At 39.0% G+C, this 15,278-nt stretch overlaps 1 protein-coding gene across 1 annotated transcript in view; it reads left to right on the forward strand.

The window, feature by feature from the left end:
* The window catches only part of LOC128689846 (uncharacterized), a 66,742-nt gene that overhangs the window by 35,771 nt on the left and 15,693 nt on the right, over positions 1 to 15,278 (forward strand). The window contains exons 6-7 of the mRNA XM_070099002.1: positions 8,324 to 8,437; positions 10,084 to 10,228. Coding sequence (XP_069955103.1) covers positions 8,324 to 8,437; positions 10,084 to 10,228 — 259 coding nt within the window. The remainder of the gene's footprint in view (positions 1 to 8,323; positions 8,438 to 10,083; positions 10,229 to 15,278) is intronic.

The following is a 15,278-nucleotide window of genomic DNA, read 5'->3' on the forward strand; positions in this document are numbered from 1 at the left end:
ACCTGGCCCACGGGGGCGTTGACCCCCGGAACACACTCCAGGGAGATAAATGCCGTTACTTGATTCGTTACTTGCAAGGACCAAAATATAGCTATTGTGATTTAGAAAAGACATATAACTGAGCGGATTGTAATGTGAATAGGTAGAATGTTATTAAAAATAATTTAATGTTTGTATATGAGGACTGACGCTGAACTTGGGGTAGACAGGAGAGAAGGATTCTTGTTTCCTTCCAAAAAATGTGCCTTTGGCAGAGTTGTGTGATGTTACTCGACTCACGAAATCGTAACGACACGATTGCAAACAAACCATACCACAGGTGGGGGTTGAACACGCGATCAGAGTCTCAAAACTCCAGACCGTCGCGTTAGCCACTGGGCCAGCTAGCTTCAGTAAGATTCATCCAACTAGGTATATTTCTAACCTTCCTATTGTGTAGAAATATACCTAGTTGGTAGAATCTTATTGAAGCTAGCTGGCCAAGTGCCTAACGCGACGGTCTGGAGTTTTGAGACTCTGACCGCGGGTTCAAACCCCACCTGTGGTATGGTTTGTGTGGTGTTATTAATGGTGTTTAATGTATTTATAAGTGGAGTTGTAAAATGAAGTAAATACGAGGGTATTGGAGAGATATTTGGTATTAAAAGTTAATGAGAGATATTTGGTATTAAAAGTTAATGAATCTATTCTGAAATGGCAGTAGTGATATTAGCTCTTTGTCGTGGACAATCTTTTATGAGATTTGCAATAAAATTTGCCTGTAGGCGAGTTTAGGAGCGCGAGTATCAAAGGAAACTGTAGGTGAGCACAGAGATGAGTAAAATTACAATGAAAAGGATGTTTAGGCAACAAAAAATTGGATATCAGGTTGGAAGGATGAGACTGGAGAAATTTAATGTGTTAGATATTTGTGAGGTGACGTGTTGGCAGATGGTTCACGAAGAGGAGGTGAACCGTGAAATAGATGAGGGGAAAAAAGTAGCTGCAATATTGACGTATATTTTGTGAGAAGGAAGTTTGTTTATGGAGGCAAAAATTTATTGGTAATAGAGTATAGTTGCACCAGCTGTTTCATGTAGACTGTTCAACTGCCTCCCAGCATATATAAGAGGGATTACCAATAGACCCCTGGGTGTCTTTAAGAAGGTGCAGGACAGGCACCTAAAGTCAGTACCTGACCAGCCGGGCTGTATGTTGATTTGCGTGTGGCCAGCAGTAACAGCCTGGTTGATCAGACCCTGATCCACCACGAGACCTGGTCTCAGACCGGGTCGCGGGGGCGTTGACCCCCGAAACCCTCTCCAGGTATGCTCCAGGTATAAATATTTCAACAAGACGTACGGAGTCATTATAGATGTCATGGCTGACAGCACTAAGTGGTCTGATTGTTATGTAAAGAATTTGTGTAGGAATTAGAAGACTGTGTTTAGTTGCGAAATATTTTTGAAGAGATTTTTAAAGTGGTTTGGGCATTTAGTGCGATAGAGCAGACAGGATAAATAAGAGGGGTGCGTAAACTAAGGGTGGAATGGAGAACAGAGTTCTGCCAAGAAAGTGTTGAAGGAGTGAAGGTGGTTTTAGGTGTTAGGGGCTTAAGCATTCAGCAGGTGTGCGAGAGAACAAAAATCCAGATACCAGTTCGACTTCCTTTCAAAAAAAAAAAAAACTGAATAACAAAGCTACTAAACTTATCGTAATAGTTTAGTAACGTTGAGATATTATTACTGAGATATTATTACTGAGATATTATTACCGAGATGAAATTATTATTACCGAGATGAAATTATTATTACTGAGATGAAATTATTATTACCGAGATATTATTACCGAGATGAAATTATTATTACTGAGATGAAATTATTATTACTGAGATGAAATTATTATTACCGAGATATTATTACTGAGATAAAAATTACGAAAACCTAAAAAATAAAATCTCTTAATTACTGGTGTCAGTTTTGCTTGAAAAAACTGTAAAACGTGAGAATAAATAAGAGGAAAAACTATAGTCTATGACAAGTGGGGATCCATAAGTATTAGTTCGCTTCTCTCAATCAATTTTAAGGTACGTCAGTGACTTGCCAGAAATAATAACTATGTATAAGCGTGTTTGCAAATAATACAAAATGTATATCAAAACGACTCAAGAAATCGTAATGACACGATTGCAAACAAACCATACCCCCGGCCGGGATTGAACCCGTTAACGCGACGGGCTGGAGTTTTGAGACTCTATGACCGCGGGTTCAATCCCGGCCGGGGGTATGGTTTATATCAAAATATATGTTCAGTATCGTCATTAAAATCTCTGCAAGTAACGACTGTGAGATTAGATAAATTGAACAAATGGATTAATAGATGATTGATGGAATTGAATTTAGGTAAGTATTATGTGATTAAATTTATTGAAAACGTTAGCCCTACAAAAGGAACTCCCCTCAAGGAAGGTTCCTTGATGTTGGTGAGGGGCTCTTGATTTAGGGAATTGGATCTGTGCTCCAGTTCCCCGAATTAAGCCTGAATGCCTTCCACATCCCCCCCCCCAGACGCTGTATAATCCTCCGGGTTTAGCGCTTCCCCCTTGATTATAATAATAATAATAATACAAAAGGAACTAAATATAATTATATATACGAAAATATTATTATTGGATGATAATGCATTAGCAGTAATATCATTACTCTGGCAAATTTGGAAAAAAAAAATCCAAATATTTATGTAGATGGAAAAAATATTAAAAGATGCTTTTCAAGGTGAGTGACTTTGTGTATATTAAGCCAAACTTTTGGTTAAAAAAGGGATTTTTTTTTTTGTTGAATAAAGGTGTGGAGACTCCTATATCAGGCAGAACGTATAAGCTTTGTATTTTGTTACCAAAAATATATATTTAGGCATATTACCATCAGAAATTGGCATGTGTGAGCGTAACTAAATGTAAACATAGCTACATAGGACATACTGCTGAGAGAGAGAGAGAGAGAGAGAGTTCTGGCAATCACAACTTGTGATGTGTCTCAGCATCTCTCAGCCACTGACAGAATTTGATCTCAGGTTCACCACAGCATCATTTTTTTTTTCTGACCCACATAGAAGTATCAGGTTTCCTGGATTTTTTCTTGGCGATTTTATATTGAATCTCTGAGTAATATATTATTTACTGTATAATAAGTGACAGTAGCGATATTATTAATAACAATTTTTATTTTAAAACGGTGAACCGGTAAGCCAGTAGAAGGTCTCTATCAGATGATCAGAAGCTCTAGTGGCGGGTCATTGTATGACTAAGATCCGCATATACCTGGAGAGGGTTTCGGGGGTCAACGCCCCCGCGGCCCGGTCAGTGACAAACCCTCGCGGTGGATCAGCGCCTGATCAACCAGACTGTTACTGCTGGCCACACGTAAACTGATGTACGAGCCACAGCCCGGCTGGTCAGGTACTGACTTTAAGTGCTTGTCCAGCGCCTTCAAGACAGCCAGGGGTCTATTGGTAATCCCCTTTATGTATGCTGGAAGGTAGCTGAACAGTCTTGGGCCTCTGACATTTATTGTGTTGTCTCAGCGCCCATGCTTTTCATTGGGAGGATGATGTACTGCCTGCCGAGTCTTTTGCTTTCGTAGGGAGTGATTTTCTTGTGTAAATTTGGTACTAACCCGTCTAGGATTTTCCAGTTGTATATTATCATGTATCTTTCTCGCCTGCATTCCAGGGAATACAAGTCAAAGAACTTCAACCGTTCTCAGTAATTTAGGTGCTTTATCGTACTTAAGTGTGCCGTGCAATGTCGCCTGCCTTGAAAGTCGCCTTTAGTGTACAGCAATATTCCAGCCTAGAGACTGGAAACATTTGTCCTGTGTCCTGAAAAATCTTTCCTATACACACAGGAGAGAAAAGTTTACGGCAATGTTTCGGCCCGTCTTGGCCCATCCAAAAGTTAGCGAGCTAGTATACACAGGCGAGGAGAACAGAGACGGGGGAGAAGACGAATAAGGAGTAGTGGTAGTGGAAAGTAGGGGAAGTAGTTATGGCACAAGAGATAGCAAGGGTGATGAAGGGGGCAATAGTAGTGGTAGTAACAGTGGTTGAAAAGGTAGAAGCAGTAATAGTGTAGGAATGATAGACGTAGTAGTAGTGGGGCAAGTCTAAGTAGCGATATTGATCAAATTATTGACTGTCGTAGCTGCAGGAAGGTAAAGAATAACTACCTCTAACTAATGAAAGAGGAATTCCTTTATAATGATTATATGCTAAATCAGACTCGAGGGCTTAATTGAAATAATTATAGTTACAAGTGAAGTGGAAGATAATCATTACTCTCAGGACCTGATTACAGAACATAAATCTAATTAGGTCGACACTGGACAGTGCACTGGCTTACTGGTTCATAGACTGGCTTTCCATGGGTTTGTTAAGTAAGTCTGTCATAGCTAGACAGTCCAGGAATAAGCATAAATATCACAGTGAATTACCTACTGGTAAATATCCACAAACGAATGGTTATTAATGACCACATTACATATATAATAATTACTTTTAATTACAACATGTAGTAATATTCTTTCATAAATTATATAATATCCACAATTTTATCAGAAAATTTTAATTATATTATATTTTATCTAAGCCTATTCGAATTTTAAATTTGCTAAGATAATTATTTACATTTATTTAACGCAAAAGACATAACTTTAAAGAAAAAAAAAGTCTTGCTTGTCATGGGTTAGAGTCCCACCCGTTCTGTGTTCTCTTTTCTATCGTGTTATTACGATATCGCGAGTCATTTCTGTTATTTTTTGTCATCTAAGGAGTTTTGGCCGGTGGTTCCTCGTATCTTCAGCTTTACCTTGAGTTTCCAGGATTAACTTCTGCAATGACCAAATTATTTGTACAAGGAAGGAGAAACACCAATACATGATAAAGAAATGCACCCAAAGCAGGAAGAAAAAATGAAAACAAACGAAAAACCTTCGTTGGATAAGAAAATAAGTGACATGACAACTACTTAAGATCACAAACTGGTTACAGAAAATGAAGATGAGGTTACTTACCATCGTCAGTACAGGAAACAGACATTCACTCTAAATTCAACCAAAAATATTGAAAGTTTTATTCAAAAACTGATTGGTAGACAAGTGAAGACAATGGTACGACGCCGACACTTGTTGAAAAGGACACATAAGCAGTTGAGTCCTTTACTTGTGCAGTATTTCAGCCAACACTGAGATGTTTGTAGATATGAGAAACATTGTGTTAGTTCTCATGGAGTGGCTCCACATGCTAGTGTTACGTTCATAGCTGAGAGTGAACTGTTAATGAACAGAAGACACAATGACTCACGAAATCGTAATGACACGATTGCAAACAAACCATACCACGGGCGGGGTTAGAACCCGCGATCAGAGTGCCATAAAACTCCAGACCGACGCAGTAGCCACTGGCTTGCGCGTCGGTCTGACTCTGATCGCGGGTTCTAACCCCGCCCATGGTTTGGCTTACAAGGCACAATACCGTGACTGGAACAATACACAACCCGCACATAGGAAAAAGAAGTTTATGACGACGTTTCGGTCCTCCTCTGACTATTTACAAGTCACACTGTCAAGCTGTTTGAGTGCAGGTGCAGCTGTGCTGGAGGTCACCTGGGCCAAACTAGGTTTAACACTATGCAAGCATAGTAAGCCACTGGCTTGCGCGTCGGTCTGACTCTGATCGCGGGTTCTAACCCCGCCCATGGTTTGGCTTACAAGGCACAATACCGTGACTGGAACAATACACAACCCGCACATAGGAAAAAGAAGTTTATGACGACGTTTCGGTCCTCCTCTGACTATTTACAAGTCACACTGTCAAGCTGTTTGAGTGCAGGTGCAGCTGTGCTGGAGGTCACCTGGGCCAAACTAGGTTTAACACTATGCAAGCATAGTAAACATCCCATTGTTGTGACTAAACGAAACACCTACAGGTCTATCAGTGCTAGACAACATCAATAACACCCGTGAGGAACATCACAACTGGCATCAGCACCTCAAGTCGAGAGACAAAGCTGAACTTCAGTACCAGGAACGGGATAAATGTAAAAACATGCCTGAAATTATGAGTTTTTAAGCAACATCAAGGAAAACAGAGGGATGTTTGGTATAAACCTTGGTAATTGATACCGACAAATTGGTTTAAAAAAACACTTGAAGAAACACTAGGGCATATTTATTTAAAAGCGTTTCGGTCATAAGACCTTGATCGCTCCTAGAAGTGATCAAGGTCCTAGGACCGAAACGTTTTCTAATAAATATAACCTAGTGTTTCCTCACGTGTTTTTTTAAACCAGCGAGATATTTATATTTTGGGCTCCCATGGTGCATAGTGTATTATAAACCGAGCGTCAGGCAGGAGACCTGATGTGCTCCGGCCGGGTAAATATGCGACCTTGTGGATTATATAACCTATTATGTCTCTTTGGAATAAATGGTTTAAAAGACAGACAGGAGATAAATGAGACACTTGTGCAACAATTGAGTATATTCTGGAAACATTTTGCCAGCCAGTGGCTTCTTTAGTCCAACTTGGAAAGCCTAATTAGGGGGTAGGAGAATGTAATCGGAGTGATTTTATTTTTTGGGGTCCAATTTCAATGAAATTTTTTCAGTGACTTAAACAGTGACTTTTTGCCTTAAAAGATAGAAAAAATAGAGCAAAATTCTATAGAGCATAGAACTCTCCATTTTCTACAAAATTGGGAAGATGTACAATGCTCTAGATAACATCAGGTGAAAGATGATGGATAGACAATTTTTAACCCTACGCCGTTTGACTGAAAAATGTCAATAGCTTGCATAATAACAAATGTTTAAGTTTATTATTTTTTAATGATTTTTTGGGAGAAAAAAAAAATCTGTAAAAACAAAGCGGTAAAAATATTGCAAATCCCCAATGGGTACTAGTAGAATCATCGTTACTCAATAACGTATGCAAAAATCATGACACTCCTATAAATACTTTTCGCCAAAAAATGGAAAATAATGTCAACTTATTCCCGAGTTATACATATACGTACTAGATTTTTTGTAAAACTCTATGGTCATGACACGCCACATTTCAGTATGTTGCACACCTGAAATGTGACTGAGCTGTTATCACTCACTGCACTTGAATGGAGTCCTCAGAGAAGTTGCAACGTAGTGTATTTAGAATGAAACAATCATAAAAATCGTAATTTTTGGAGGAAAAAAAAAGAATTGGCATGTCTTTTTGATGACAGCAAGAACAAAAAAATTTTTTTTTGAATAAGATACTTAGAAATATGATAGAAACAAGCTAAATACATCAACATGTTGCCAGAATTATCCACTATTTTTTCCCATAATTTTTCAGTGTTCCTTTTTTATAACTCAAATAGCATTCTCCCACCCCTAATGTGTTTTGCATCGTTTTCAATGAGTGGATGAGGAGTTTAACTACAAAACTTACAAATATATCACGGGAAATGTAATTTATTGTGCAGTGTCATGCCAAATAAATATTAGTCAATTCCTATGTCTCGCTTTCACCCTAATTCAAGCAAACACTGACTTGTTGAAAATAATAATACCGACAACTTGAAGAGTAAGACACATGTGCAACAGTTGGGTAGCTTTGTTGTTGATAAGTAAGATATATGCAACACATAGGTATGTTTATTCTGAAATGTTTTGCCTAACACTAGGCTTCTTCAGTTGAGTGCAGAAGAGTTAGATGTGAAGACGATGTAATCAGTCCTTCACCCTTGAAGACATAATTTTGAGGTGGTCAGTCCCTCAGCCTGGAGAAGAGTTTTTCTCCATAGTCTGGAACAGTGTGCAGTTAAAGCAACAGTGTAGTAACTTATAAACTGTCAAAAGGTGAGGCTCAGTACACTTCTCACTTGCAGGAATGGATTTAATAATGATCTGATCTCTCAGTGATTACATTATTTCTTTCACTAGTGAGCTGAGCCTTACTTTATGACAGTATATAAGCCTCCATACTGTTGCTTCAACTTCACATTGTTCGACTATGGAGCAAAGCTCTTCTCCAGGCTGAGGGACTGACCACCTCAGAACTACGTCTTCATGGGTGAGGGACTGATTACATCGTCTTCACATCTTTACTGCTTCTGCTAACTCTTCTGAAGAAGCCTACTGTGTAGGCGAAACGTTTCAATCATCAATGAAGATACATGTATCTTAATCTTCGAACACCGATTTGTTTACATATATCTTTTCCCGTGTAGTTCTTCACAGCAAAATTAGATGCAATATAGCAACACATTTCATCAGTTTCTTCATTTAGTGTTTTCATTCCATTTCAGATTGTAACAGTGTCGAAAAGTGTTGCCATTATAACATGGATGAAGAACCATTCTGGAGGTGAACCTGCCGGCTACACTGTGCGTTACCACGTCAGTGATGCGCACAACTATGAGGTAAGTAAACCACCGCATCTCACTGACTAAACATTGCTGAGAAAATACTGAAGAATAGAGTGTAAAGAACTAGAGTGACCTTTCATGGTTGTTTTATAGGATGATGGATAATTATCGGTCGAGAAACCTCCGTAGGAATGGATAGTTTTGTACAGCCTAACAAGCTGCGATGTTTAGAGACCAGCAGGAAAATTTATTCAGCAATTCTTTGTGGATATGAGGCTTCGTGTTTCCACGTGTAATAAAAATATTATGATAGTGAAAGAATAAAATGACGGTTGTTTATTAGCAATGAAGAGAATAAGTGACGTTTTTCTAACCATGTTAAAAGACTGACATAGTAAAAGTTGTGAAAAATAAAGACTGATTATAATTTTGCCAAATTGGGATCCACAAGCGGCGCTATATGACCGTTACGGGTTTAGCGCTTTATGATTATAATGGAGTGCACTTTAAATATGGCGGATAGAACAAATAACTGAATATGGTAAGGGCGGTGAAGTCAAACGACGTAGAGGAACGAGAGAATACACCATAAGAGAAGTAGTCATATTTTTTTAGGATTTCAACGAAGACGATTAAAATGATCAATGTTTGTCACTGACGTCTTTGGATCTCTCCAGTTTACTGTGAGTAACAACAGATGTACAGCAGTCACTGACTTCATGGCTAATTTACCCTAGATTATATATATGTCGTGCCGAATAGGTAAAACCTGGTCAGTTAACAAAAACTCATTTTAAATTAAGTCCTTTCTAAAATTTTCTCTCAGTCGTTTTAAACGTATTAGAGAAAATTTTAGAAAGGACTTAATTTTAAACGAGTTCTTACTAATTGACCAGTTTTACCTATTGGGCACGGCATATATATATATATATATATATATATATATATATATATATATATATATATATATATATATATATATATATATATATATATATATATATATTTCTTTCAAGAAACCGGCCGCATCCCACCAAGGCAGGGTGGCCCAAAAAGAAAAACAAAAGTTTCTCTTTTCAAATTTAGTAATTTATAAAGGGGAAGAGGTTACTAGCTCCTTGCTCCCGGCATTTTAGTCGCCTCTTATAACACACATGGCTTACGGTGGAAGAATTCTGTTTCACTTCCCCATGGAGATAAGAGGAAATAAACAAGAACAAGAGCTAGAAAGAAGATATTAGAAAACCCAGAGGGGTGTGTATATGTATGCTTGTAAATGTATGTGTAGTGTGACCTAAGTGTAAGTAGAAGTAGCAAGAGGTACCTGAAATCTTGCATGTTTATGAGACAGAAAAAAGACACCAGCAATCCTACAGTCATGTAAAACAATTACAGGCTTTCGTTTTAGAATCACTTGGCAGGACGGTAGTACCTCCCTGGGTGGTTGCTGTCTACCAACCTACTACCTACACACACACACACACACACACACACACACACACACACACACACACACACACACACACACACACACACACACACACACACACACACACACACACATATATATATATATACATATATATATATATATATATATATATATATATATATATATATATATTACCGATGCACTATTAATTCCTAGCTTGTTTAATACACATATATTTTCTTTATTAAATGTGCTTCTGTGTCCTCAGTTTGTGGATATTGCCACCAGTAACTCGACGTCTACAACCATAAGGAATTTAACACCTGGCGCCGACTATTCCTTTGCTATTCTCGCCTACAACGAATATGGTCACTCCAACTTCAGTTCTCCTCCGATCAGGGCCACGTTGCTCGGTAAGTCACCAGCCGAGTGTCAGGGCCACGATGCTCGGTAAGTCACCAGCCGAGTGTCAGGGCCACGATGCTCGGTAAGTCACCAGCCGAGTGTCAGGGCCACGATGCTCGGTAAGTCACCAGCCGAGTGTCGGAGCTTTGTATATCTGCATGATAAATTGGATGGCTCGTATATATACATTGTAGATATTGATCGCGTAGCTACCGTAGATTTTATTTAACAAAGGTCTTTCTCGTTATTCTTCGTTTTCCGTTTATATATTTTTAATCTTGGTGAAACTGGTTGATTGGTTAACTGGATTTACAACCGACTGAATATAAGATGGTCAATAAGGCTGCATATAACCTGTTCACCACCAGTAATAAATGCTTTAGTCAATAAAATAGTGGTTAAAGTGCTTTCATTATACTATATATACACCAAGTAATACACGGTGTATATATTTTTGAACGAGCTGCTGCATGTATATTTTAACTGTTTTATGAATGTGTACATTCAGAATTGTTTATTTTACAAATTTACATTCTGCATTTTGATTCACAGTTGCTTTGTATTTTTCTGTTTAAGTTTTGTTTACATACCAATATATTCACACAGGAATTCCCAAGTGAATTTCAGTTCAAGGGGAAATATTCGTAAACCATACCCCCGGCCGGGATTGAACCCGCGGTCATAGTCTCAAAACTCCAGCCCGTCGCGTTAGCCACTAGACCAGCTAGCCACAATAAGACTCTATGACCGCGGGTTCAATCCCGGCCGGGGGTATGGTTTATTTGCAATCGTGTCATTACGATTTCTTAAGTCAGAAATATTCGTACATAAACGTGAGGCAATGATACTGAAATTTTATTAAGGTTATGTTACTTTCCAAAGAAAAGTCAATAAACTGATCATTCTGAGCTTCATCTCCAAGTGATTCTGATGTTGTTGTTTTTTTCTGTATGAGAAACAAACAAGCTTCAGTATTGTGACTTTCTCTTTACGTAACGTTAAACATTATGTGAAAATTTTTATGGGTTTACTATGAATTTCTTGTGGATTATAGAGATAAAAGGTATAAAATACCAACATGGTATAATGCGACCCTTTATTGGTCACGTTTCGCCCATAGAGTGGACTTTAATAAGTCACAAACAGATCTACCTGGGTAAAGAGTGCGTGAGTATATATAGTGTGGAGAGTCAGGTGGAGAATGTTGGGTAGGTTGTATTTGAGACTGACCTGCACGGGACGGGCGGGTGAGTATTAGAGATATATCGGATGTGAAAATTTAGATATCCACGGATGATGTTGAAGATGTCTTACTTTGCGGATGTAAGAAATTGTGCGGATGTTCCGCGGATGTTGATGTGGTTGTAAGAAATTCTGCGGATGTTGATGTGGTTGTAAGAAATTCTGCGGATGTTGATGTGGTTGTAAGAAATTCTGCGGATGTTGATGTGGTTGTAAGAAATTCTGCGGATGTTGATGTGGTTGTAAGAAATTCTGCGGATGTTGATGTGGTTGTAAGAAATTCTGCGGATGTTGATGTGGTTGTAAGAAATTCTGCGGATGTTGATGTGGTTGTAAGAAATTCTGCGGATGTTGATGTGGTTGTAAGAAATTCTGCGGATGTTATGCGGATGCGGATATTCGACACACCACTAGTGTGTATGGTGATAAGTAGGATAACGATGATGAAGAAGTTTCCTGGTATGGAGTTCATCTGTGTTATAAAAATTGTTTTTGTAATTTTAAATAGCTTATCAGACCTGCCATAATACATGTCTTTTTATTCAATATGCTAAATTTGGAGCAGTTTTAAGTAACTTGTATGATTTTTTTGCCATTATTGTTTCTTTTTATAATTTTATATATTATTTCTTTACGTAAGTACAGTTGTAAATACACAAATAACCCGCACATAGAAGAGAGGAGCTTACAACGGCGTTTCGATCCGACTTGGACCATTTACAAAGTCAGTGTGACTTTGTAAATAGTCCAAATCGGACCGAAACGTCGTCGTAAGCTCCTCTCTTCTATGTGCGGGTTATTTGTGTATTGTTCCAGTCACGGTATTGTGCCTTTTTTGTTATTTACAGTTGTAAATAATTCTAAGTCGTCGGAACCAAGATCGCTCCAGCGAGTCGTTTTTATTGTGCTGAAGATCCTGAGTTACACCCTGAAGGAGAATTTATCTCGCCTTCTGGTTACTTATTAGCACAGTTAAACGCAAATTTACAAGGGGTCTCTGAGAGTTCTCTAAGCAAGGTCAGTGTGGTCACTCAAGACTCTTCAAGGTCAGACAAGCTGGGGGCCTCTCAGGGAGGACTCTTTAAGGTCAAGAAGGGTGGAATCTTAAAGGTCAGATAGGGAGATCTCTCATGGAGGCCTCTCAAGGACGTCTTTTTAATTCTCTTTTAAAAGTATGAAGGTAAGTAAGTAGGTCGTGAAGGTCAGTTAGGGAGGTCAGCCAGGGAGGTCAGCCAGGGAGGTCAGCCATGGAGGTAAGTCAGGGAGGTCAGCCATGGAGACAAGTCAGGAAGGTCAATCATGGAGATAAGTCATGGAGGTCAATAATTCCAACCCTAAATAGAAGAGGAAGAAGACGTTAGATGAGTATAGGAACTCGTTATAACGTTCCTTCGTAAGTAATAAAAATAACCACTACCGTTTTAGGAGTCACACAAACTTAAGAGATAACGATGTTATCATTTTTCCTTCAGTCAGATGCTGGAAGAATAAACCTCGTTATGACTTCAAGGATTCTGAACGATCCTGAATTTTAGGAAGTGGTAGTGGCTATTTCCGTTGATTTTCGACATAATCTGCTGTGACAAAGTCTTGTCACAGGGATTTCCATTAGGTGGAACTTGGTACTGCAGTGTAGGCTGCGTGAGTTACACACGATTGCTAAAAAAAACAAAACACGGTATAGGTGGTGTTAGAACCCATGGCAAGTGAGTCGTAAAACTCTAGGCCGGTGCGTAAGCCGCTGGGCCACCTGGCTACAAGAAGATTCACCCAACTAGGTATATTTATACACTAACCTGTAGTGTATAAATATACCTAGTTGGATGAATCTTATTGTAGGCAGCTGACTCAGGGGCTTACGCACTGGCCTGGAGTTGTAAAACTCTATAGCCATGGGTTCTAACACCTCCTGTTCCGTGGTCAGGGTGCACGAGTTAGTAGGGTTCTCCCTCGGGCATGAGTAAATGTTTGCTGACTCGTATCTAAGTCCATGGACGTTTATTGTGCAAAAACTGTGTCACCTCCTCGTCACGGTATAGCATCAACGCCAACACTGATGTTCATTGATTTTCCCTACTTTTTGACTAAGTCTTATCGATTATTGGTGAAATATTGGTGATATTGACTTTGGTTAAATTACTGAAATGGGTTTTGCTCGTTTGGTTAACTGGAAGTACAACACAGGGAAAAAATGCAGGACAGAACACACCTAGGCAGACGAAAGGAAGACAGAGAAAAAGAAAAAAATGGGAAAGGAGAAGTAGGGAGAGGATGAGAAGAAAAGATCAGGTCAGGTCACGAGGGTTCTAAGGTAACTTCATTTTTCCTTCCAAGGTGTGTTTTGTCCTTCAGTTTCCCTCCTTCCCCCCTTCCCTGTGTCTTTGGTACCACCCTTGTGGGGCATTATTTCCCTGTGTTTTTCGTCCCACCATTGTGAGACATTATTTCCATGTATCTTTGGTCCCACCATTGTGAGACATTTCCCCGTGTCCTTGGTACCACCCCTGTGGGGAATTCTCTCTCCTGGAAATGCAGTACATCTACAAAATCAAGTGTCAGAATTAGAGTTGGTAAAGATCTCGGTTTTCTTAGTACAGTCCATAGTTATATTTAATTGACGAGCACTTTACTGATGGAGTTTATTCTTCCTCGGGAGATTCAGGAATGGAAGAAATCCTATGGACTCTTAATTTATAAGAATCCGAACATGATTCCACGCTTGGTCCCTCGTCATGATGGGAATAACAATGTACAAGTTCTCTTCTATTTGCTGTAGATTTTGAAATCAAGCGTGCGGCCAGCAATAACAGCCTGGTTGATCAGACCCTGATCCACGATGAGGCCTGGTCTCAGACCGAGCCGCGGGGGCGTTGACCCCCCAAACCCCCTCAAGGTAAATCCCAGGTAAGTGTATTGCCAACTTTTCCGCTCTCCCTTGTGTTGCCTTCCTCAGTGGTAAGCTTGATAGAGGACTCCACAGAATTCATGTTGATGAGGAGAGTCTTAGTGTTGACGTGTCTGGGATGTTGACTGAGATATAAACATACCTTAGTCATGTCACATGATGCAGGATGCAAATTTTCAGTCTCTTAGATATTCCACGTATATACGACTAATAATTGCACTGAAGACTGAGCCTGTTTCAAAAACAAAAAAAGACTGTTTAGGCTTGTAGTCTTCATGAAGAAAATAGTGTTAATTAGGTACCCCAGATGTGAATATTAAGAGATTGATTGAGTTTTCTTTTTTCCCCTCTTTTTCATTTCTCTGATTTTTAGATTTTATTTCGCTCGTAACTCGAGGGAGCCTCACGCAGTATGTATACGGTAACAAAGATCAGATACTGGAAATAATAGGAATATTCACGATCACAATGACCAGAGGAGTTGAACCCACTCCCAGCATCCTGGAATGGCTCTGATAACTTCAAAAACCCTCGATCGTTTGTAGCTAAAAACGATCAAGGGTTCGGTCGTTCGTAGCTACAAAGGATCGAACACTGTGCCTTCTCCTTCGACGATGGAGGAGAGAGAGTCAAGTAGATGCAGGTTAGACCATTTATATGTAAAATATTATTTCAGTTTACCTCTTCTGAACTTCTACAGTATTTAATGATTCATTCGTCTTAAGGTCAAGATAGTTGCCGTTAAGTTTTGTTTACGAGCAGCAAATTTGTTGATTTAATAAATATAGTAAAAAAAATGGAATCACTGGAAGCAATGCTATAACTGAAGAATCACTCTTCTGATAGGCTTCAAATTTTCACCACTGCTGTTTTTTTTTTTTTTTTTTTTTTGACCAGAAGGCTCATGATGT

The sequence above is a fragment of the Cherax quadricarinatus genome, chromosome 66 (genome assembly GCF_038502225.1).
Source record: "Cherax quadricarinatus isolate ZL_2023a chromosome 66, ASM3850222v1, whole genome shotgun sequence".
Taxonomy (NCBI): Eukaryota; Metazoa; Arthropoda; class Malacostraca; order Decapoda; family Parastacidae; genus Cherax; species Cherax quadricarinatus.